The sequence below is a fragment of the Mirounga angustirostris genome, unplaced genomic scaffold (assembly GCF_029215605.1).
Source record: "Mirounga angustirostris isolate CCGP_5_RB_7025 unplaced genomic scaffold, mMirAng1.0.hap1 SCAF_4, whole genome shotgun sequence".
Lineage (NCBI taxonomy): Eukaryota > Metazoa > Chordata > Mammalia > Carnivora > Phocidae > Mirounga > Mirounga angustirostris.
Genome location: NW_026991712.1, coordinates 60,779,818 through 60,805,639, shown reverse-complemented (window position 1 = coordinate 60,805,639; position 25,822 = coordinate 60,779,818). Strand labels below are relative to the sequence as shown.

The following is a 25,822-nucleotide window of genomic DNA, read 5'->3' as shown; positions in this document are numbered from 1 at the left end:
AGCTGAGCTTCAGTTAATTGACCCAATCTGATTTTAGTTTTTTTGTGTATGAAAGGGTTTACACTTCCGTACCTTAAATAAACTGCCCAACAAACTGTCATTTTCTGTATGTGACTCACTCTCAAAATTATGAACACAGCTCTTCTTTTCTGTGGTAGATAGAACTATGAGCCTCTACTGTATGGAATGCAGGGGTAAAGGAAGGGGTTTGCCAGCAATAACTCTGGGACGTGCATTGAAAAAAATATCAGTTTGATTTCAGGTCAGTCGCTTCTTATACATAAAAGGTGAATAAATCTAGTTTATGACCAACTGGGTGGATATTCTGTGAAATTGGTCAGTAAGCCAAAGGCTGAAGCCTTTTCCCCTCGGAGGACGTTTACATGGACACATACGTACTTATACATACTCACACCCCATCCCCCAACACACACATGCACACACAACATCCCCGCTTCACCCTATCTGTGCCCTCTGATTGGTCAGCAGCACTGAGAACATTCCCTACACCACCTGCATCACTGACCCAAAGTCTCCAGGCACCCTATGTCCATCCATACGCACCCATTCAGCTAACTCATTTACACAGAGTTTGTCAACAGTGTGTGATGGAAAACCTCCTCACACCATTCCAAAGCGTCTTCCAGAAACACTGAGGCTAATCCTGGGAGCAGGAAGGTATCAAACTAAAAGCAAGGATTTCGCTTCCTCAGGGTGAACCCTACAGTTGTCTACAAACAGAAACATTTTGTTTTCCTCAGTTAAACTTAAGTTTCTAATCTTTCACTGGAGGTAGAAAAGAGATATAGAAAAGAGAAATCGAATTTTCTAGCGATCTCGCAGCAAAAGTGAAGGCAACCAGATTTCCCAATCCATGAGGTTTTACTACATGGGCTATTAGTATCAGTGCATATAAAACAAAAATTCAATCCTTGTTTGGCTTAAAATCTGGTATGTGCAGGATCCACGGAAGCCTACCATGACAGAAGTGCTGAATGCTGAAGCTGGAAGGATCCAGAAAGATCACCTGGACCAAATATGGGCAGCAAATATGACCTAGTTTACAAGGCTTGGAGTGGCACATACCCACATATTACCAAATAAATCTGTTCCTTAAGTACCATTAAAGTGTTAAAGTACAAACAGTGCTCAGAAATGAATTATCTAGGGGCACCTGGGTGGCTCAGTCAGTTAAGAGTCTGCCTTCGGCTCAGGTCATGATCCCAGGGTCCTGGGATTGAGTCCCGCATCGGGCTCCTTGCTTAGCAGGGAGCCTGCCTCTCCCCCACCCCCCGCCCCCCGCTTGTGCTCTGTCTCTCTCTCTCTCTCTGACAAATCTTAAAAAAAAAAAAAAAAAAAAAAAAGAATTATCTGAACAATTTTTTTTCTGGAGCTGGTATTTTTGACCATTTACATACCTAGTTGTGTAATGCAATGTCTCGCTCAGTTGCTTAAAGAGTAAGTCTGTCCTTCGGAATATATATACTATAAGCAACTACATTTTGTTTTTTTTTGTGGTTTTCTCTAAGAGGCTCCCCTAGTGGTGCTATAATTTAGATGGATTACAACAGAGGAGGGCCTGACAGTTCTAAACCATTCTCCATTTTGATGCACCCTTTGGCATTTTCAGATTTTTATCCTTTAAAGTCATTGTTTGGGGTTTTCAGAAGGATTGAGACAAGTGTAAAATAATTAGAATAGTTGTTGGCATTAATCATTGCTGAATAAATGTTAACTGCTATTTTGGTGTATGGGCACTAGAGTTTTCCATCTCTGGGTAGCATAGTTTGTCATGGTCTTATCATCTTCCCTAATCTTGCCTTTTTTTTTTTTTTTTAAGATTTTATTTATTTGACAGAGAGAGAGAGAGCACAAGCAGGGGGAGCAGCAGGCAGAGCGAGAAGGAAAACCAGGTTCCCCACTGAGCAGGGAGCCCGATGTAGGGCTCGATCCCAAGACCTTGGGATCATGACCTGAGCTGAAGGCAGACACTTAACCCACTGAGCCACCCAGGTGCCCCCTTAATCTTGATTTCTGAATAAAAAATTCACTGTTTATTGCTGCTGCCTCTTCTTTTTCTACTCATTCTTTTTGCTCCAAATAGAGAGATGATGGAGGGATTACTGAGGCATAAGCACTTGGTTGATGCCTCCTTCTCTCCCACCTCTGCAGATCTGAACTCCTGTCTTTGTGAGCAGATCTTCTGTGCGTCCCACTGCTTTCACTTTCAATGTCTGTCACCACTCTTGCCAACACAGCGTCTTCTCTCTTCCGGGTTTCTTCTTCAATGTTCCTGACTGTTTCTTCCAGTCTCTCCCCCCAGTTTTTGTCTCTTGTACAAACAGCCTGACTTTTGTTGATAGTGATTTTTCTTTTTGCAGGACATTAGTTAGATCTGGATTTTTTTTTTTTTTTTTTTTTTGCTATGCTTATTTGTTTACTGGGGTCTTGGAGTTCTCTTTGTTGGATATATATATGTATGTGTATATATGCACATATACATATTTTTAGTATACTATGTCTATATTAAATTTATATACTGTTTGCTTCCTCCTGGGGAAGGGAAGCATTTAGGTAATTCTTCCTAATTTGGAACTATTTGAAAAAGCTGGACAATAATAATAACAATAATAAATAATAGTAACCACATCACCACCACAATGAGAGCAGTGACAATGGAAACAGTCACTGCTCCCTACTATGTTGGTCAGAGTCAGATCTCAATTATGTCTCACCCTGCCACTATGGGAGTAGACAATATCCCCACCTGAGAGGTGAGGAAATGCAGGTGTGGAGAAGTCAAGGGCTGGGCTGAAGGCCCACAGACGGCAACAGCAGGGCTGTGCAACAGGCAGTCTGACTCTAGAACCTACACTGTTAACCAGAGAGCAAGAGTTCACTGGGCTGTTCATCTAGCTCTACTATGTTGGACAGAATCAAAGAGAGGATCACTGCAAATTTTCTTTAAATCAGCATACCACGGTAAGCACACATACTACATTTCAATTTGAGTCATCTGGGTTACTAGAATATTTCTTCTACTGTTACGAAATTCTAGTAGCTAAATCTCTGAATAACTAATTATTGTACCTTGCATTTTAAAGGTGAGAAGATCTTGGGCCGGGGGGGGGCGGGGGAAGCTAGGTAAAACACTCCCAAACCACTAAAATACATATAGCTTCATCCGGGGTTCTAAGAAATTTTAATAGCTCTAAGATGAGATTGACATAAGCAAAAATCACTGTTATTCATTAAGGATAAAAGAATTGGGAGAATTTTGAAAATAATTTAAGACATTATAGAAATTTTTATATTAAAACAAGATATATTGAGAAGATACTGAAAGGCCAATAGACTCCCACAACTGGCTATACAAAATCATTTAATAATAGTGAAGCATTTTTCATAACACATTTGATATTTATGAGATACATATTAATCAGAATTTATTTATCCAAATCTGGCCATAAGGAGTTTATAAAATATATCATTATCCATCATCACACTAGCATGTTTCAAGTTAATAGCATATAATTATCTGGCTTGATCTGTGGAAGTCATTTTATATCTAATAATCTAAAATTGAGTCAAGTGCCATTATAGAAATACCCATATAAAATAATATCTCAGGCATGGAAAATGGATTCTGAAATCCCACTGGAAAGACCATCCAACCAAAGGCTGCGTAGAACACAAAAAAGTTTTAATGCAATATCCAATATGCCCAGATGCAATGATACCTATGGGTAGAGAAGCAATGCTATATTTCGTGCTGCATGTGTCCTTATTTCTTTTTTAAAATACAGTTTTTCCTTCCCCAAACTAACTGTCTTTTCTCCTCCTCCATTTCCATACTTCTCTCTATTCTAACACTATGCTTATACTCTGATAGCTGGTTAGTCCCCTTAGGGACTGTTTCTGCCACGTAAGGTTTCAATCTGAGAGGAAAGAATAAAAATAACTTTCAAGTGCATTATTTCTCAAACTCTCTGAGATACAAGACCAGTTTCTCCCCCTAATCCCTCTAGGACTGACAATTTAGCAAAATAAAATAGTAATGTGTTACAAAAGAAGGAGATGAAAAAAGAGAGAGAGAGCATAAGTCCCATTTCTTAAAATTATTATTTGATTTAACCAACATGAGATTTACTATTGACCTACTATGTAAGTTTCTAAACACTTAACCTGAAATTTCTGTACTTCACTCATTATGGATAGGTAGCCAAGAGGCTGCAGATGGGCTTGGGCCCAGGAACCACACACACTGAGGTAGCTCTCACTCTCAGGTGCTTCACTGGTTTCCTTCTCACCTTCAGGACCCAAGGACCTTCTCCTCAAGGAGACCTGGACGCTCAGTAGAGAATAGGACCTACCACGGTGCCCTATGTATTTCTCTCATAGCTCTCAGGAGACTCTGCCCTTCACAAATGAAAGTTCTACCAGCAAACAGACCTTGTTTGTCTTACAATTTGTTTCATTACTAGGCCTTAGGACTATTAAATTCATTAATAAAGCCCTTTCATCACTTTTCCTTTTTATTCCTTTACTCAACTGATATTCAGCACATGCAGAAATGTAATTCTTTCCTCAGGCAGCTTTAAAGTTCTGGAATCAGGCATACAGTAACATCCTCCTTATAATACATACTATCTGTTGTAAGATGGTTTTTATTTTATAGCCACCACATATATCAAAACTTTATAAGTCAGGTTTTCTTTGAGAGAGAGTGCAAGAGAGGGATGGGGGGAGGGGCAGAGGGCGAGAGAGAGAATCTTAAGCAGGCTCCATGCCTAGCACACAGCGAGATGCAGGGCTCGATTTCACCACCCTGAGATCATGACCCAAGCCAAAATCAAGAGCTGGACGCCTAACCAATTGAGCCACCCCAATGCCCCTATAATTCAGGTATTTTTATACCAAAGGCAAAATGAAATATGAAAAGATTAATGGATCTGGTCCCATAAAATTTTAGTTTACTGAAGAGAAAAAAAAAAAAACTCAAAAATGATAAGCTGGAAATTTATCTATAAAATATTACAAAAGTTTAAGAATCTTAATAAAAGAAATAAGAGATGAACACTGCCATGAAAAGATTTATCGTCAATTAAAAAATGTATATGAAAACAATAAAATCTTGTACCAACTAAAATGACACTTTTTAAAAAGGTATTATCCAACATGTACATGCTAATATGTAGCCCTTCCTTGTGTAAATATATAACAAATCCTTAGAAGAGTTTAAAACAGATTACTTAGCAATTCACACAAATTCATTCAAAGGAAATAATTAAGAATGCACGTAAAATATTCATGGTATTGCTCTGGATGTCTAATAAAAGGGAGATTAGTTAAATAAGATATACCTATGAAACTACACAGTCATTAAAATGATGCTGTAGAATAGAATTTATTGATGTGAAAAGATGTTTACCATGTATTTACAATCTATTGTTACTGAAAATAACAGGTTGCAATACTGTATTATACAATATGGTCCCATACTGCCTATCTAGAACATATATCAAAGTAATAATAAATATGAGATCTTTATTTTTGATTCTCTTTATTTTCTAATTTACCTGCAATAAACAACTATTTTAATGTAAGGAAGAATAAGATAAAAGATATTAAAAAGATAAAAATACAAAAAGAATGCCTTCAGTCAAAAAGTAGTGATAAGGATTTAATTCAACTACTGGCGCTAGTAAGAGGTCGAATGTGATTGAACGGATTTGTAGTAAAAACAAGCTATTAGGAGAATACTTGAATTAGGAGACCCACTTTCAGGTATTTTACAGGCACATTTGCATGATAATGATCTGCTAATCACACTTATGCCTGTGTATTCCTGAAAACAGTATTGACAATGTTCAACTTTTCAGCTCTTCTTCCATCTGACTTGCATTTACATTATTGATTTACCTACAGTTTCAAAATCAGAGCCCAGGAACGGGTTCTTAGAAGCAGTATCTCGAAGATGCATGGAGTGGTTGTCAATTTGATCTCTTGGACGCTGGTAGGTCATTTAGTTAATGCCTATCACACACCCTACTTGTAGAGCTACGATAATGGCAATGAAGACAAAAGCCTTTTCCAGAAGGTTGCCTGGCCACCCCAAGTGCCTGCGGTTTGAGCATGTCTCGCTCTCCAGCCTCTCATGTCATTCACTGTGGGTTGGTCATTCCTTTTTTAATGGACAGAGGCAAAAGCAGAAAACTTCAACTTCATGGAGAATTTTAGAGCTTTTTGAAAAGAACTTCAGAGAGGATTCAGTCTAACCCCTTGATCTCATAAATATGGAAATTGAGGCCCAGAGAGTAAGTGAAGAGCCAAACCAGAACCAGGCTATCTTGCCTCTAAGCCCAGTCCTTTTTCCACCCCCATCTACTACTTACACCGAACACTGGGTTCTACTCTAGAAAGTCACTATCAGACTCCATCATGATTACTGAAAAGAGCATGTATACAGACCTTGCATCTGGTAGCTGTATGGTGCCTGTCCGGGTTGAGGGGTACCGAAGCTTGTGCCGTAGCTGAGAAATCCCGTCTGTCCAGGTGACTGAGACTGTGACAATCCACCTTCAGTCTTGATGCCTGCCCACAATGCACCTAAATCAGTTAGTGATAGCTTATCTATCTGTCCATCTCCAAAGCTGGTCAATACACAAAAACACTCCCACAACTCTTCAGTCACAAAGCTTCCCAATACCATCTCAGTAATCAAGGGTATACAAGCCTAGAGTGGAATACCCTAAACTAGAACTTCAATTAAAAAAAAACAAAAACAAAACAGGAGTATTACAGATTTGAGCGACTATTCACATTGTCCTTTCCTGTTTTTCTCATTTACATTTGCTATAAACTTTAACTCCTATCATTTCTAAATGTAGTCTTGTTTTCTAAGAGGTTAAAAGAGCATCTCCTTTATAGTCAAGAGATGGCCATAATTAAACTTTAACTAGATTATTCTAAAAGTCACTATCTTGATCAGTGTCAAAATTCTCTTTTCTAGAAAGAGATTAGTCTCTAGCCTCACAGCATTTTTCTCCTGTTTTTTCCTTATTCTTTCTGTCCAAAACTGATGTTAGCACACGACTCATTCTGAAGTCAGAGGAAGCAATATTGGGCCCAGAAATAAGCAACCCAGGGGAAAACCTTCTCCCAAACACCCAGATCCTATCGGAAAGTAAGCACAAAGAAAGGAGAATATTAAAGAACTGAATCATGTAGAACAGCACTTGTTTTATAAACAAGTGAAGCTGACCAGTAGTTCCCTTTTTGTCCCTTGTAGTTTCAAGTATTTATCCCAATTTTATTAAGCGTAGCCTAAAGTACACTTTCTTTCTCATCATGATAATATAAAAATAATGTGTTTATGGCCCCCAACTACTTCCCGAAGCGCCAGGCTGACATCCAAATTGCAGGACTTGGGTTTGGCAGGAACGTTGTGTAGGGCTCGGCACTGGATTATAATTAAAGACAGTCATGAAAGTTCACAACTGTCCTTAATTTCCACAGAAGGAAGAGAGAAAAATTTCTGCCAAGCGAATTCACATGTTTGAATAATTTTACTAAGCACTTAAGATAAATGATATCTTTGGGATCACAGTAGTCTCACTGTTTATTTCCATTTTAGGGGAATTTCATCAGTAGAATGAAGTTAGGTAACTTTCCTAAGGCAGTGGAAGAATCTGACTCTTGGCCGAGAGAGCCTTCAATAATTCCTGGAGTATCTCTAAATAACCTCATAATGACCTTAACATTTAAGTCTTAACCTAACCTTAACATTTTTTTTTTTAAATGTGATCTTTTTCCCTGTACAGGCAATCCCAAACCAATGAATAACCAATACTTATAAATGGTCCCTGGAAAAACACCTGCCTAGAGCAGATGGTTTGATCGCTCTAGAAACTCCCTTCCTTTCCTTGTCACCACAGGGATTTCCCCTCCTCTCTCTCCATTTGAGACTATTAATCTGCTTCCAGTCTTTGCTTGTACCACCTCTGGTATTAGCCGGAGGTCCAATCTTTGTGCTAAAAACAGATAAGGAAGAGCAAGAAGAGGCAGAAAACACCCTCATCTGCACCTTTTTCGAGGGCTTCCACCCATAAGCTTATGAACTCATCTTATCGCTAAGCTCCACACAGATCCAGAGACAGGACGAGTTCTTCTTTCCCACTGATCTATTGTTCACACCATCTATTGTTCACACCATGAAAAGATTTGCCTAGCTTTTCTTACAGGGTCTAAGTAAAAAGTCAGGGGGCACAAATCCTTGGAGAGAGTCTTCTTAGACCATCTGGACCTTGACTATCAGCCGTTAAAAACCCTAATGTATGTGTTCTTCCTTCACAAGCAAGCAGAGGGGAGAAGGTGGTCCTATTTTTCAATGCACTGGCCCAAGAAAACTAGAATTCCTGGCCAGAAGCACTGGGAGCATCTCTCTGTACTCAAGGCCCAGGAAGAGAAGAAAGAGATTGGGGAAAATAATGAGGACTCAGAATCATTCTCAGGAGATTTATAAGCACAGATGGCCCTGAGGCCAAAGCCCTTGACCAAAGTGCCACGCTCTTACCATCTCCTGACCTATCACATTAAAATGCCCATTCTCACTCTACTAGTTGTGATTGGAATCTCAGAACCTCTGCTCATCTTCCTCTACTGGAACAATTACTGCAGACAATAGGGACATCCACTAATGGTTCAGAACTGGAACCGTCCTAGATGGCAGGCAAGAAAGGGGCAAAGGCCCTACCATGACTCCATGGGGAGAAGAAAGAACAAGAGAGGAGTGCGTGCGTGGCAGCCGAGGCAGTGACTTGAATGGCAGCTTCCTGGGGCAGCACTGGTAAGGCTACCGTTTAGTATTGTTCGGGCCGGAAGATACATTTACACTTCAAATAATCAGCTTACCAATCCATTTTGAGAATATAAATCGGGGACCCCCTCAACTCACATTATAGAGTTGAAGGTATGCAATTCAAATCAGACGTGCTTTTCTCTCTTTCAGCACAAGAATTGTTTAGAAGTAAATTGCAGATAAATTTGATCTACATCTAATATTATTTTCAAAAATCTTGAGTAAAAGTTACAGAAATGAAAGAGAATTCTAGAAGTCCATTTTATGGCTGTTTCTAAAACCTGGCTTAAAAATACCTAGCTAGATAACATTTGGTTCTGGAAAGTTTTGCAATGAAACTATAAAGGGTGAAATCATATATTATTTACATTTTAATTTACATATATTTTCTAAGCAATTTATATATAGTTGATTTGGTTTGGGGTAGAGCTAGAGAATAAAAAAGAATAAAGTAATTTAGTTCTCGATTATTAATGAAATGTTTAAATGCTTCTTTCAATATACTGCTATAAACACAGAATTACTTATTCTACCACTCCTTTCCCCCAAACTCTCATGTACTTTTTCTTGATCACTTGATTTTATTTTTTTTAAGGGAGTGTTAATTCATATTCTTTCTATTCAAAGTGCAATTTGCTTAAAATTATAATTGCAATTCAATTGAAGAAAAGGTATCTTGAAATTCTAAGATTTCTTAAAATTAAACTTTGGGGTTTTGCTGGATTTATTTTTAACTTACAGGTATTGACCCTTTAACAATTGAGTTAAATTACACTGAGATAAAGATAATCTCCAGGTGGGAAGGAACAAATAAGGATATGAGCTTTCAATGTTTCCTGCTTTGTCTCTTTAAAGTGCAGCCCAAGCTGTGATATATAGATCACTTTTCCTAATGGCTGATCCTGCTGAAATTTGAAAGTACCACCACCCTCAAGTTCAGAGCAAGGGCTTGTTGAATTCTGTTTGTACTTCCCTAATCATAGGTAGGCATCTGATAAATAGGAAATGAATCTTTACCCCCAAAGACTCCATTCACCGAAGTTTTATCACAAATATGCACCAAAATACTTTGGATTCCAGAACCAAGTGCTCAAGTGACAAATGAAAAGTTGAGCTATAAATGGAAAAAAATGAGAGCAAGAGGGCATATAAACCATGCGATCTATTTGCCGCTGCTGATCTCAAGATAAGTAGCCACCACTTCTTACAGGGCTCATTTAAAAACAAGCGTATGACGAACTGAGATACAGAAGGTGGTTAACACTTTCTAAAGTGGCCCAAGGTGGGGCGCCTGGGTGGCTCATTCGTTAAGCGTCTGCCTTCGGCTCAGGTCATGATCCCGGGGTCCTGGGATCGAGCCCCGCGTCAGGCTCCCCGCTCCGCGTGAAGCCTGCTTCTCCCTCTCCCGCTCCCCCTGCTTGTGTCCCTCTCTAGCTGTGTCTCTCTCTGCCAAATAAATAAATATTAAAAAAAATAATAATAAAGTGGCCCAAGGTGACAGTCTTTAGGTACCACTCCCGTGAAACGTGCACACACACAGGACTGCCCATGTGATCCCACTACTGAGGTAACAGGATTACTCACCGTAAGAGGAAATTCCGTATGGCTGTCCCGGCTGTGGGTATGTGGCGTACGCCGTAGCTTGTTGCATTCCTGTGGTAAACTGTGTTTGCCCATATGCAGCCATAGTTTGTGAGGAAGGGGTAGGGAGAATATGTGGGTATGGTCTGCTATTTGTCAGAAATGACAGAAAATAGAAAGCCCATGCATTAGATGGAAACATGCAAGGTAACCGATTAACAACCATATCACAAATTGCAGTTAAAGACTGTCTCTTAAAGTACAACTTTCTAATCTAACTATACAAAGTACTGAAATACTTCAGTACCTCTTCTAGGTGACGCTCAAAATAAATTTGTGTAAACACACTGAAGTCTCTAGGAAATGCACTTTAGTTTAAATTAAGACGTAACACGTAGGCACAAAACATGACTTGAAATAAGGTAAAAGGCTACTAAGAAAAGTCATTTATTAAGAGAAAATACATCTTACTTGGAAGGATAAATCTGTGGTGGGGAGAACTGGTGAGTTGGTCTTGGGCTGAAGCTACTGCTCCCAATTGCTGGAAAAAAAAATAATGTACGATAATCATAGCAAAATACAAAATATGTCTAAAGCTTCGATCTATTTTTGAACTACAGGAAGACCATGAAATTGTAGATGTTCACCCTATTTGGCCTGAAAAAATTGGCACTTTCATATGCTCAAGCTAAGAGAAAGTTAAAATATATTGAACGACCTATGGGAATTGATTAAGGGATTTGTATTTTAAATTAACTCAGAAAGTAGTCACCATCATCTGAAATACCTGTCAGCAGTAGTATACAAGTACAAGGCGTCCTGGCTACTGTTTGAAGGACCTGCTCAAAGAGGCGGTGGGAGGGTGAGTTTGCAGGGCTGGGCGGGACCCCAAAAGGTCACCTGGCCTATTGTGTGTGCTCGGAACACACAACCTGAGACTGGATTACAGAGAAACCCGTCTAATCTGCTCTCAGGTGAGTACAAATAGGACTGAGTCTCATTTGCCTGCATTGATTTAGCAACATTTTTTTTAGTAAAAATGCATTCCTATAGCTCTCTTAAATTTCTCAAGTTGCAAGCTAAGCCTGTTTTTTCTTGCTCTGAGGCGGTGTTCCTGTGCCTTTCAGTTAAATGTGCTCAACTTCAGTTAATTCCGTAAAAAAGTTTTTTTGTTTAAAGACGTTACTCAAGCATTCAGGCAGAATTTCATCTCTTTTTAATCACACAGACTTTATTCAGTAGGTCTCAGAAAATGCACTGAAGTCTATCAAACATTCTTTTACACTCATTCTGAACTAGAACAAAAATTCATCTTTGTGAACATAAGGCACTAAAATTTATTTATTGTAAATAGGGACTATCTCTTTTATGTGTATATTACACACATTTATGTTTATATATTTATATATACACACAGCTATATGTTTCTATGTATTACATATAAATATATGTAAAATATATATAAAAGGATACTATATATATATATATATATATACACACACACATATATTCCCCGCACCCCTGGCCCCCCCCGCCCCCCACAGACTCTTCCTATCCTCTACCTAGCTAAGATGCATATTCTTTGGGTACAATTATGAGATGTAATATGTTTATTTTCTTCTTCCACTAATAATCCTGGTGTTCAGAGGCTCTATTACTCATTAACTATACTGTGTACTAAAATCCTTCTAATAAGGTTCCATGCACTCAAAGTTGTATACATTTTTCATCATGTCACATCAGTACATTTATACTTCTCAAATGTAATTTTCTGTTTGTGTTTGGGAGAAGAGTGGTAGAGTTGGACCAGAATCTTAATCTATGAATAATCCTCTCCTTGTAAAGCAAGCAGGCCTAACCCAGCGACAGTAGAGTAGATCTAGATTAGTACGACTCTTGCACGCAAGCTGCCAGACTTCCACCACGTGGCTCTCAGTTTGGCAGAGCTGGGTCCACATTAAAGCGAAGGCAGGCCAACTGGGCTGGTGTCCCCCCATCTGCGGGCACATGTTGAGTCACTGCTCTGTTCCAGGCACTGAGCGAGATGTCACAGATGCAAACATGCATAGACAAGTTCTGTCTGTCACATGTGGGGAGGCCGACACACAAATAGCCATGAGGGGATTAGGTAAATATTGCAATTTATAGAAGGGAGGGATTAGTGAGAGAATACTTGGACAACAAGGACTACCACTTGCCCAGGTCATCTGTGATGACAACCTTTCCTACTCCCCTCTGCTAAGCCTGGAAAGAGGCCAAGGGCAAAGAGATTTATCCAACAGAGTAGCTGGAGGAGTAATACCTTCCCTGGAAAATCACAGTTAAAAATAAGTTTAAAAAAAATAATAAATAAAACAAGAACAAAAACCCAGTGCAACCTGATGATGGGAACCATAGAAATCCCTTTTATGCTTTTCCAGCTCTATCCCTGGGTTTTTGAAATTGTGAGTCAGGACCCATGAAAACATCATAAACTCAACTGCACAGGTTACACCCAGCAATTTTTTTTTTTTTTTTTTTTTTAACAAACAGAATAACGGAATAGTATCTATCAAGGTTATTACACAGGGTAAGGGGAGTTCCGTGAAGCTTTAAGATTATATGCATAGCGTAGGTGTGTACACATAAAGAGATCTGGGAGGCTGCAGAGTGTGGTAATTAAGCACAAGTTCTGGAATCAGAATTTAATTTCGGCTGACACTAAAGTTCCAACTCCTCTGTTGTCTTGGTCAAGTTACCTGATCCCTCTAGACCTTGCTACGTTCCCCTGTATGATGGCAGTAAAACCACCTACACCTCCCAGGATGGTTTGAGGACTAAATGGGATCATTGATCATTGCGAAGAGCACAATGTGTAGTGTTCATTAGCTCAGCTCTCCAGATGCCCACTATCTTTGCCCCCAAATTTGCCCTTCCTTCCGCATTTGTAATTCTACTCAATGGACAGCGTCACCGTCCGTCCAGCGAAATACTTAGAAGCAGGATTCTTTGTTCCCATTGTACCCATTGGGCATAAAAATTAAGTAAGACGTCCAAGCAATCAAATGGTAAAGCTGGTATTTGAACCCATGTCTGCCTCACTCTTTCCCTCAAAACATACTAGCTCCCGACCTCCCGCATAGAATCTAAAAACCTCAAAATCATCTCCTTCCCTCCACCCTCATTTCATGAGTCTCGAGTCACCCATCCCAGATCCAGATATTGCCTGTTGCGCCGTCCCTCATCCTCCATCCCCAAGCCCCTGACCTGGCTCAGGTTCTCATTAGCCTCAGCCACGTTCCCTGTACACCACCCATTACCCACCACACACTACATCCATGGCCACGACAGTGATCTTTCTTAAACAGAAACTTCATGTCCATTGTCCAACTTACCATCTCTCAACTGTGCTCACATTATCCCTAGGAAAAATTCCAAATTTCTTGGCAAAGCACACAAGGAGATGGAAGCGTCTACCCTCCCCTGGGTTTCGTAATCTGTAGCCTCCCTGGACTCGAGGATTGCCCATACATGCCATGCATTTTCATGTTTGGCTCAGTGGCTCTTCATACCACACCCTCTGCCTTGTGAGGCTGCCTTTCCCCTGCCTGACAAACACGTACTCCTCTGCTGGGACTAAAACATCATTTTCTCTTTAGGATAATGTCTTCCTTCTCTGTACTTTCTTGGAGTGTTGTAAACATTGGCAATGTAGCACTTCACCACACTGCATTATAGTTAGCGTGTGTAGTGTATAGATGTTAGTTTCCTCTGCTAACCAGGAGCTTCTGGGGCCCAGGACCTCTTGCTCTCCTTTACGTGTGTGGTAAGTAATCAATAAACAATATTTGTTTAATTACAATGTGAGATTTAGGTCATAAGCAAAGGAGATTTTTTTTTTAAACCCTGATGATATGAAGGGTGGTTAAATTATTTTAAGTCCTATGTAAAAATGTATAATAAACCTGATTTAGCTCTTCAGCAATATAATTGGAAGTGAATAGTATTCTTTATAAAATACATGTAAGAACCCATGATGCTGCCCAAATATCTTGCTACTAATTACCTATGTGCCCCTAAAATGATTAAATATTTAATGCCATACAATAAGCCATATCTTTTGGGATTTCCCTAAATCCAAACCTCTACAATTTTGTGTGGCCCAAAGTCAAAAATCTTCCATCTCATAGCTCAAATACTTCTCCTAATTGCCTAAACACTTTTAACTTTTTAAGCAATAATTTAGGAATTCAGATTAATTTTCATTTCATGAGACCAGAATAACCTAAAGCAAAAAAGAATGCTCCCAGATCATTCATCATTCATCAAGGTAAATAAAATGGTTATTTTACCATTAGTAAACTCCAAATTATGCATGCCAGAGCCTCGGGAACATATGGGCAACTAATACCTCTCTGTTTTAGCACATTTGTTTCCTATTATTCCATTCTTTCTCTTATTGCTAACATAGAAGTTAAAGAAGTTCCCCAAATCTTATAGTAGGGAGGGAGGGGAGGACCCAAGCTTGAGAATCTACTGAGAAGGTCAATAGAAATCCCCAAAATAGCAGGTTCTCAGTTCACTGCTCCCATCTCGTGAATGTCAACATCACTCTGTTGGACAAGCAGGTCAAAAGCCTAAATGTTTTGACTCTTCTCTTTCCATTTTATCATAAATTCGGCCAGCTCTCCCTTCAGAATATGTCCTCTACCTGACAACTCACTGCTCTCATTTACTCCTCTGTTCCAATCACCAATGTGGTGGCCACCAGAGGATGGCAGTCAGGACAAACCCCCCCACCCCCGCCCCGTCCCGACCTTGCCTCCTTCCCGCTCTTCTCTACTCTTTTCTCCTAATGGAATCCTTACACATTCAGTCCTGTCTTGGGGGCTTTTCTCAACACAGTCTTCTCTCTTCTGAGCCAGGGCAACATTGGTCTCCCTGTTTCTATTTATCCTCCTCTCCACTCTTCTCCCATAAAGCGTTTTCCACACAACAAATGGTTCCTCTTAAAAAAATACAGATCATGTCACAACTGCCCCCAACTCCAAGCCCCATTATCCTCCTTTACATTTAAATGAACCCAAACTTAAAAATACATACATACATACATAAACCCAAACTTATTCCCTCACTTCACTAAGATCTCTGCTCTTATGCTCACCCCTCAGAGAGGCCTTCCCTCTACAAGAGACCTCCATCCACTCTTCACTACATTATTTGATCTGCTTTCATTTTTTTGGTAGCCTAGTTACTTACACTACCACTTACCTCTTTATTATCTTCTGTCCCACAGAATGAAAGCTCCATGAGGGCAGGGACCTGATCTACTTCATCACTGCTATATTCCCACTGCCTAGAACACTGCCTCGCATATAGTAGGAGCTCTATACAGAATTGTTGAATGAATGAGTCAGACCCCAAAAGTTACATCTTTTTAGGAACAATTAAAAGACAGAAGTCCTACTTGTCATACACGATATTTTTTTCTCCTCTAGAAGCATTCCTGTTCCTATTTCCAATTTTCAAATACCACCAGACATCAACATTGTATTAACAACTGGCACTTCCTGTAACAAATTAATAACAAATTTAGGCTTTGTGGAAATGGAAGAAACAGAAGGCAAAGACATTTTGCAATCCCTAAAAATATTATTTTCAACCCCAATTATTCTTAACATTCAGATCATTAAAATATTACTTTTCATTGGTAAACAATAAATGGGCAGAACATAATTAAATTTTAAAAACATAATAAACAGCCTTGTAATTTTCAATTCAGCAACATGCCTTTGAAAATCTACTGCTTTCCTCCAGTCTCCCCATACCAGGATACCTGGTGATTTTCCTGGAAAAGAAGGAGCCTCACTGCCTCCTTAATGCTTTAAGATGCTCAGATTCCTTGAAGGACAGAGGTGGAGACAGCTACTACCGATGTCAGAATGGCTCTGTTTCCTCTTTATTCTTGCTGTCTGTTTCATCAAGACACCCAAAATGGTTGGGATGTGAATTTTTAAGCCATCATGGAGAAGCAGAGTAGTGACCAGAGGTGAAGACCATTTTGGAGTCAAATGCTTGGAGATTGCTTTCTCTTTCCCTTATAAGCCCTAAGTCCTGTTCATAGCTACCCCAGCAGGCCATGGCTTTTGCATCTTTACTCAAGGAAGACAGAAAGAAAGAAGGAACAAAAGAATTAAGGGAAAAGCTTTGTGTTTCCTATACCTGCCCCTGACTCCCCAGCTCACTCTCTCTCTCTCCATTGTGCAACACGGAGAATCAATCTATGGAAAACAAGATCACCTATAGCTTCAATCTTTTCACCAAACTATCCTTCCACCTTCAGCTAAGCCTTTTTTCAAGGACCCTGCTTCTCCTGCATATCTTTTTCAAGTAGAGCGTACTCATGCTCTCAGATTCCAGATATTACAAAGACCTGAAAAACATAACCCCATTTCTGCTTCTTCAAAATTGTTGTTTTGTTTTTTTCTCTCCCATTAAACCCTTCCTTCTCTAAGGTTTATGACAATTCTTTAACAGTTTCATGAATGACCCACCTCCTAAACACTGTCTTGCATTTATCAAAACCTTTAGTATTTAACTGTGTCCCCTAACACAGTTATGGATTATGCGTCCATCACTTCTCTCCTTCTGTCTAGGCCTCCACTCTGGCCTTCTACTCCAACCACCAAGCTCAGGACCGCATTATGGACCTTTCTTTCCCCCCATTCCACAGTCTTGCACCACAACAGCATCAACCAATTCATTTGTTTACTTAATGAACATTTACTGACCAGCATCCATGTGCTCAAATCCATGACGGCCACCAAGACTGTAAGTGTGAACAAGCCAAACAAAATCTCTGTTCTCATAGCGCTATTATTTAGCAGGAAGAAAGACAATGAAAAGTAATTTTAAAAGTAGCGATGAAGGCTGAGGAAGGGAAGTATGGAGGACTAACTACAGAAGCATATGGTAGAGGCATCACTAGTTTTGAGATTAAGGGAAGACATCCTCTCCTGTCAGAATTTTCTTTCCCTTATTCCCATCTAATCTGTTCTCCAACCTTATCATAGATGCAGGACCCCTGACATCCTTACCTTCTCTCAATTTGTTATTCCTTACCTTTTTTTAAATACTTATCCCAGGAGGATACATGAATCATTTTTTTAAAACTCTTCTTACTGATACCCTCAATTCTCTTACTTCCATATTCTTCCATGCCTGACCTGGAAAACCCTTAACCCTGGATCAAGATAAATATCTTTTGACCTGGGCAGCAAAACTGTTGTAGAGAAAAATTGCTCTATGATAAAGGCTCCACATTCATAGTTCTACCTTTGTTTGGACTCTTGCTCTACTGTCAACCTTCCTTTACATTCCAAGCGGCCTCAGGCTTCCCAGTTCCTCATGACATCTATTTCAATCTTCTCCATCTCTTCCAGCTTATAAGCCTATCACTATCCTCACTTTGAGTCACTTCAGAGGAAATGGTAGAAGCCTTCATTCATCCATCCATCCATCCAACCATCCATCCATCCACCCAACCATCCAACCATCCATCCATCCAGTAAATATCTAAGTGCCTAATAAGCACCAGATACTCTTTCAGGTGTCGAGGAAACAAAACAAATCTCTGCCATCACAAGCTTACATTTTGGTGGGAGTGAAACACCAACAATAAACCTAATACACAAGTAAATGATACAGTTTGCAAAAGGCTGTGTTATTGGGGGGGGGGTGTGTTTAGCATGTTAGAGAGGCTGGAACCCTACAGTGAGAGTTTTGCAACACTAAGTAGGATGGTCGGAGTGGCGGTGGGGGGTGCCTCGCAGAGAAGGGAGATGAGAGCCCAGACTGGAAGGTGGTGAGGGAGTCAGGCAGGTATACAGAGGGGTGCCCCAGGCAGAGGGACTGCCACTGCAAAGGTCCAGACTGGAAGCCTGTCCAGGATGTTGAAGGAATAGTGGGAAGGAGGCAATAGGTCCGATGGGGCTTGTGGCTACTGTAAGGACTCAGCATTTACTCAGAGATACGTGGGAGCTACTGGAGGCTTTGAGCAGAGGAATCAGGCAGGAATTCCCTTAACATATTGACTCCTCCTTCACTTCAAACTCATCTGCATTCATTCCCAGTCCATTGTTCCTGATGTTTCTATGGGGAAGTTATTCCTTTTCTAACGTGATCCACTTCTGTTCAGGATTTAAGCCATTGCTGTACCAGCAGGCACCTCCCTGCATCAATTATCCCCATTTTATCTACTACCTTTAACCCCTACCTCTATAAAGTTGGTGTTGGCAGCCAAAACCACCCTGACCTTCTAAATGCCATCCTCAACCCTATCTCCTGCTTTCTAATGGACTACCTTCTTTTATCCTTTTACCACCTACGTACTTGAAAGACCATTTTCTCCTCCCTGTCTCCACTTCCTCACCTTGTTAGTTAAATCACCCATTTCCTCACGGCACTTTATGAGCACATATATCTGCTAGGAACTGTATTGGAGAAAACAGACCTGGGGCATTGGGGCAAGTGGGCATGAGGGGAAGTAAAGCACCATCCACTGAAACTGCTGTAGGCTAAATCCACGGATGTTCCTCATTTAGATTTTATTTTGACATAACTTGACACTGCGGAAAAGTTGCAAAAATAGTAGAAAAACTTCCCAGATATCCTTTACCACAATTCTCTAAATGCTAACATCTTATTATATTAGCTTTATTCTCTAGTCTCTTTTTCCCTATAGATTTGTATATGCATACACATGTATAGCTCACTCTTTTTGGAACTGCAGGTAAGATGTCCCTTAACTATTCCTTCAATGTATATTTCTTAAGAACAAGGAATTCCTTAAACCACAGGTTTTCAATATCAGGAAGAATAGCGAAGCAATACTATTATCTAGAGATACTTAAAAAAACTTCTCTCTTCTCAGTATGTGACTTGGATAAACTTGCACTTCAAAATTACTACTTTTTAAAAGTATGACTGTTATACAAATACACTGTAAAACATTTTTGAAAAAAGGCAGAAGGAATAAAATTCAAATTATATTCCATCATCCAGAGAAAGCCACCACTAATTTTTATACACATACACAAAGACAAATATGCATACACATAAATGTTTAAAGACACATGGATTATACTGAGCATATTACTCTTTTGTAACCTGCTTTTCACTTAATATAGTTAACACTTGCTCATGCCATTAAGTTTTTTTCCAAACTATTTTTTTTTAAAGATTTTATTTATTTATTTGAGACAGAGAGAATGAGATAGAGAGAGCATGAGAGGGAGGAGGGTCAGAGGGAGAAGCAGACTCCCTGCCGAGCAGGGAGCCCGATGCGGGACTCGATCCCGGGACTCCAGGATCATGACCTGAGCTGAAGGCAGTCGCTTAACCAACTGAGCCACCCAGGCGCCCTCCAAACTATTTTTAATAGCTGTATACCAATCTATCACATAGAGCTTCCTTGAAACCCTTCCTGCCTTTACTTCCAACTCAACTGTCTTCCTTCTTTCCCAGTTGAAAACCTGCATCTTCATTTTATTCCCTGCCTGTCTCTCTATATTGGTCTTCCCTGGATTCTGTCTTCAACTCTGTTAGAGCCCACTAGCTTTAACTCCCTGCACGTTCCCAAAATTTCCATTCCAGATCATTCCTGAGCTTCAACATCTTCGAGTGGATGTTGCCTCCCATTCAACATGCCTTTCCCTCTCAGTCATGCTCCTCTTGCATTCCATCACCTTAACCTGTCTCTCTGCCTCACTTATCCCCTGTACTCACTGGTTACTATGCCATAAATTCGGCTTTGCAAATACACCTTAATCCACCATCTTTCCATAACATTGCCAGCACCTTATCTCAGGTCTTCATGATTTCTTGCCCAAATTAATGCAAAAAGACTTTATCTGGTCACTTTACTTCAGTTCTCCAGCCCCTCTCCCTCCTGCTACAGTCAGGATTCTGTATGTGAATAGGATCATGCAACCCCCTTCCTCTGATGCCTCCCACTGTACTCAGGATATAGTGCAAACATCATGTGGAACACAAATGCCTCTTTAGACTCTATCCTGACCCTGTCCGGCATGCCATCACCGCTCACACTGTACACACCAGGAATGTTGAACCATTGGCAATTCCAAATTCCATGCCTCTGTGTCTTGGTCTCCTCCATTGGAATGTTCTATCTGTCCAACTTCCCCCTCCCCAGATCAATGTGTGCTTTATTCCTACTCATTTTTAAGGCTGAGTGCAGGCATCTCCTCCAGGAAACCTTTTCTTACCCCCTCCATCCCAACCAGGTCTCTATTGGGTCCCTTCCTGGGGAACCCTTCTTGGGGATCTTTGGCCTTCCCTCTGGAAATATCAAAGTGTAATATGATAGTCTGGTCATTTATTCACCCTACTAAGCCCCAAACCAGGGCCATTCTCATACACCTATTAGTCTGTAATAGCACCAAGCACATTCTCTGGCATAAGTCGAATTCTAGTAAGACAAACTTTGTTAATGTGAAAGAGATCAAAACTAACTTAAGGACCAAAAGCTGCTTTATAAAGTCTAATTTAGATCTTTAGTTGACATGACAGTTACTTAAGAGGATGGTTTGGTTAAGTCTGCTTAAAGAGTATCAGAAGCCAAATTTTGCCTACCTAAATTTGCATAATTGGAAAAAAATCATACAAATGAGAGAAAAAGGGCAGGAGTCATTAACATAATAAAGATAATTTAGTAGAAGAAAAATGAAAAAAACCGCTTTTGATTTTATCTCTATAGGATATCAACATTTTCAGCAAATACTTCGTAACATTGGATAAAAACAACGGAATTGCAGGTACGGGACTCTGAGTAAAGCTATAGTACAATTTTATACTACATACACACATGCATATACCCACAGAGAAAAACTTACATATATAAATAAACTAAGAAAAACCATGCTTTGTATTAATGTGAAAATCTAATATTTATTCCTTACCTGAACCTGAGAAATTGTCTAAAGACCCGTCTGCTGTTGTTGAAACTATTTCACTGCTGCTCATTGGCTCTGTTTTAACTACAAAAATAAACAACATATAGGATATATCCAATTAATAGTTATCTGTAAAGGCATGGTAGAGAAGTTATATTCAAAATAGTCACATGAAAATCATTTTAAAAAGCAGTCTTTTAGTATTTGAATATAATTCAGATTAATATTTGTAATAGAATTTTAAAAAAGACATACACATTAACTATTTAATCCCTAAGGAAACAATCCATTGTAACAAGCTATCCTTCAAAAGAAACACTTTAAAAGTAGTTAAATTCATTACCTTACATATTAATTGAATTGCTTATTAACAAATTATTTAAATTTTAAAATTTGCATGATGAGGATGTGAGAGTATTTCCTTGGTTATGTAGCCATTTCGCCAAACAGAGCCAAAAGGGTAGAATAAAAAGACTTGAAGTAGGAAATAACGCTGGTAGATTTTCATCATGCTTAGGGACAGGCAGACACAATTGCGTGGGTGCATGTGTGCGAACGTGCACACACACGTGCGCTCTCTTAGTTATCCAGTATGGCTGTAAAACAGAGTACTCAATTTAATGGATCATTATTACCACTCAGCCATATCTGGCTGCCAATATGTCAATATCTGATGTACACTTAGTACAAAACCACACTAAGTGTAAATGAAGCAGAAATTAAGTTTTTCATTCCAAAATAAAACCAATAGCAGATAGTTTGTGGAAAACATTTTGATCTTTAGTAAAGTCCTTTGTAGCTGTACAATAAAAACATTTAGATTTATGCTGTAGATTCATGAGAGCAACCCAATCCATTGATATAGTGATGGTATTATTGACCCCTATTAAGCAGATAAGCCAGACCACCTCAGAACATTTGCCTTTTCCCCTAGACTTAGGTGTTTTGTTTTGTTTTGTTTTGTTTTTTTAATGAAGAGATAGCATTATTGTTCTTAGAAACAACTGGTGAAGTGCTATCATTGGAATTTGTGGCCCACTTTGTAGAAGTTATATATTCCCACTAATGGGTTTTCAGAAAGAATGCAATAATATCTCAGAGGCTACTTAAAAATCAGTAACATGTTTTCCAAAACAAAAGTCCTACCAAGAGAATATTTGGGGTGGCTTCTCTCACAAGTAAATACATTCTGAAATGGGAAAGAATGATGGAGAAAATGCAGCTTTTCCTTCTCTCAACATTGCCAATCTCTTATAAATATCAGGCAAAGAACAGATTCACCCTCCTTGACCTTTGAATCTTTTACTAATGCATAATGAGTTTTCAAATAGACATTATAAATAGTTGCAGCAGATAGTCACTTCCAAAAAATTAATTATTTAGACTGCTTCTAAACAAAGTTGAAAAATAAAGCCAGTGAGTCTAATGGGAATCACTCCAAGTGATTGCTTTAATGTAGACCAAACAATAGTGTAACTGAAGTTTTCACTTTCCACCAGTTGTTTGGGGTTAGAAGTCTCAGTTCATGCTAATAAATTCTGACATAAGCCTGTATTTCCCTTTTCTCTTCACACCTCCAGGCAATCTAACGGTCTTGCTCTTCGTAACCATTATACTCCCATAGGTGGCGGAAAGCGCATCCTCCCCTGCTGGTGCACAGCTCCAAAGTATCCTACCCAGTTGTCCACATCCTATCCATCCTTCCTGAAAGAACTCATAAATGCCCTGTACCTGTAAAGCAGTAGCTCTATTTTACTCCGTACTAGACAGATTACCACAGGGATCTGAACTCAGAATCAAACAGCATACGCTGATCAAAGATGAGAATCAGGCTCAAGGAGAAGAAGTCATGTAAAGTGCCTACTATTGTCAGACTATAGACATTATGATTAATCCTTTTAAATCATTCTCCAAATAGGTCTCAGAGTACAACTCACAAACTCCCTAGTTGGGTACTGTCTTCTTGTTTCACATAGAAAAATGGAAACCAAAGGGATTAGCAAAATTGCCCAAAGTCACAAGTGGCAGAAATGGGAATTAATTTTGGATGTTTTCAATTCTAAGTCTTGAAGAAATGACAATACATGGCACTTCCCAATAATTAGCACTACTCTACAACAGAGCAAGGAAACTAAGGCACAGTGCCACACACTGTGGATATAGAAGGAAGTAAAACCCCAGCAGTCCACCCCCTCCTCTAGAGTGTTAACACTTCCAGGCTAGTGCACTCACAGGACGATCTCAAGTAGAAGCTCCATGTCCACTTGCTTGAGAAAATGGTGAAGAAGAAATTATCCAGTGTACAAGATACTAGCCCAGATTACTTCCAAGTCTTTGCCAAATCTAAGATCTATGATTCTGTAGATTGGACTATAAAATTACTTGGTGAAAGCTTGACTATTCCAAAACCACTCCTACTCTTGTACCCCGCCCCCCCCCCCCCGCTCCAAAGACTTACTCTAGCTATTCTCCATACTATTAGTTTGATCGAATATAGCTTTCACTCCCAGGAGACATATTCAATTATACTTGAAATTCCATTAAAAGTAGGAAGGAAAGGAAGAGGGTAATTTTTCTTTTAGGCCCCAAGTACATTGCCTTTTGTCATTGTTCAAATATACCCATCTATACTCTAAGGAATAAAGACTCCCGTTTCCTAATGAATCCAATTTTTTAAAAGGCTCTGTTAAAGAGGATACATAAAGTACATACCTTTAGATACATAAAGTAACTACCAGGATAGTCATGATTTTATCAGGTACTGGAATTGAATACTTTGATCACCAGGACCTGATGCTAAAGAGACTGGAGATTTATTGTGATGTAAAATAGTTTGAGTGAAAGCCAAATGAGGGGAGACCACTTCTGGTGTTGTTGCCAAGCATACACCTACCAGAAAGTTAAAAAGACAAGACTGATCTCCAGCCACCAAACTATCCATCTTCACTACCACTATCACATTTAAAAATATGCCATAGATGATATCATAGAGCACTTCTCCAAGGCTTCCAGTTAAAACACCACATCCTGAATTTTTTTTTTTTCCAGTCTTAGAGATTTAAGGTACTGTCACATCTGAGAACAATGATCCCATCTAAGACACTTATCTGAAAAGAAAAATCTATGAAGCATCTGTTCTCTTCTAACTAAACAATTCTCGGGACCCCTGGGTGGCTCAGTTAAGCAGCCAACTCTTGGTTTCAACTCAGGTCATGATCTCAAGAGTCCTGGGATCCAGCCCTGCATCAGGCTCGACACTCAGCAGGGAGTCTGCTTGAGGATTCTCTCCCTCTCCTTCTGCCCCTCCACCCATATGTGCGCATGCTCTTTCTCTCTTTCACTTGCTCTAAAATAAATCTTTAAAAATAAATAACTGTACAATTCTTTTATCTCCACTGTACTTTTTCTTTCATTACAGGATTTCAATCTATTAGAAAACAGCAACTTTTATTCTCTTTTGCCCCCACTTAAGAATTTCTCTTTACCCTCTAAGTCTTCAATCTTCCATCTGATACTTTAAGGACCTACTCATCTCTAAAAATATTCAGAAACTCTCCTTTGCCTCTTTAATCTCCACAATCCCCCCTAACTCCTTTGCTCAGCCATGTACTCTAGGCCCGCACTACACAGGGCAACTTGCTACCCTCCATGGGTGCCACAAACTCCCATCTATCAATACCTTTGAACCTTGGTTCTGGAGTCAAAGACTCCAGTTATCCGCTATATGACTTTATAAAAGTTATTTGATCTCTGATCTTAATTATCTCATGTACAAATTTTTTTAAATGATAGCTAGATTACAGGAATGCAGGAAGGATTTGTAAAAATTTATACAAAGTACCTGGTATAAAGTAGGAGCAGAAACTATATCTATTATCATCATTAGTAGTAGCAGGATTCTGCTACACTGAATGCCTTTCTCCTGGGGACTAGTACCAGAGAGCAATATCAAATAAAGATTGTTAGAAGTACCAGCTTTGGAATTATCAATTGAATTTCAATCTAGCTTTGCTATTCACAGCACGAATCTGGAAAAGTTATTCAATTTCTGTGTGTCTCAGCTTCCTCATCTGTTAAATGGGGATAACATACTCATGCAAGGATAAAAAAAAAAAAAAAGAAGAGGAATGCTTAGAAATCATTGAGCACTGTCCAGTGGTTTACAAATCATTAACCCAGTCCAAAGGCCACACTTTTATAGTCACTTTATCATTATAGGTCTCTTTAAGAGAAATCAAAGTCTTATGGGATAAAATCTATTATAAACTTTACATTAAAGTTAAACTTGTCCTTCGAAAAGTAAATTAAAAATATAAAGTCAAGCGACTTACTTAAGATCTAACATGAGGCCATTTTACTCAGGACAGCCAATATCAAATCAAGATAACTTGAACGTAACTTAAGAATACAGGATTAATCATGATTATAT

General features: G+C 39.3%; 1 protein-coding gene across 10 annotated transcripts in view; it reads right to left on the bottom strand.

Annotated features, from left to right (window-relative positions):
• EYA1 (EYA transcriptional coactivator and phosphatase 1) overlaps positions 1 to 25,822 on the bottom strand; it is a 358,798-nt gene that overhangs the window by 117,725 nt on the left and 215,251 nt on the right. For 2 of the 10 annotated variants that reach the window (XM_054512561.2, XM_045896402.3), the window contains 4 exons: positions 21,400 to 21,477; positions 10,913 to 10,982; positions 10,445 to 10,590; positions 6,472 to 6,609 (listed from right to left, as the gene is read on the bottom strand). In XM_054512561.2, the coding sequence (XP_054368536.1) occupies positions 6,472 to 6,609; positions 10,445 to 10,590; positions 10,913 to 10,982; positions 21,400 to 21,477 (432 nt within the window). Of the gene's footprint in view, positions 1 to 6,471; positions 6,610 to 10,444; positions 10,591 to 10,912; positions 10,983 to 21,399; positions 21,496 to 25,822 lie in introns of those variants that run through there. The other 8 variants (XM_045896404.3, XM_054512564.2, XM_045896405.3 and 5 more) reach the window with 6 other exon arrangements.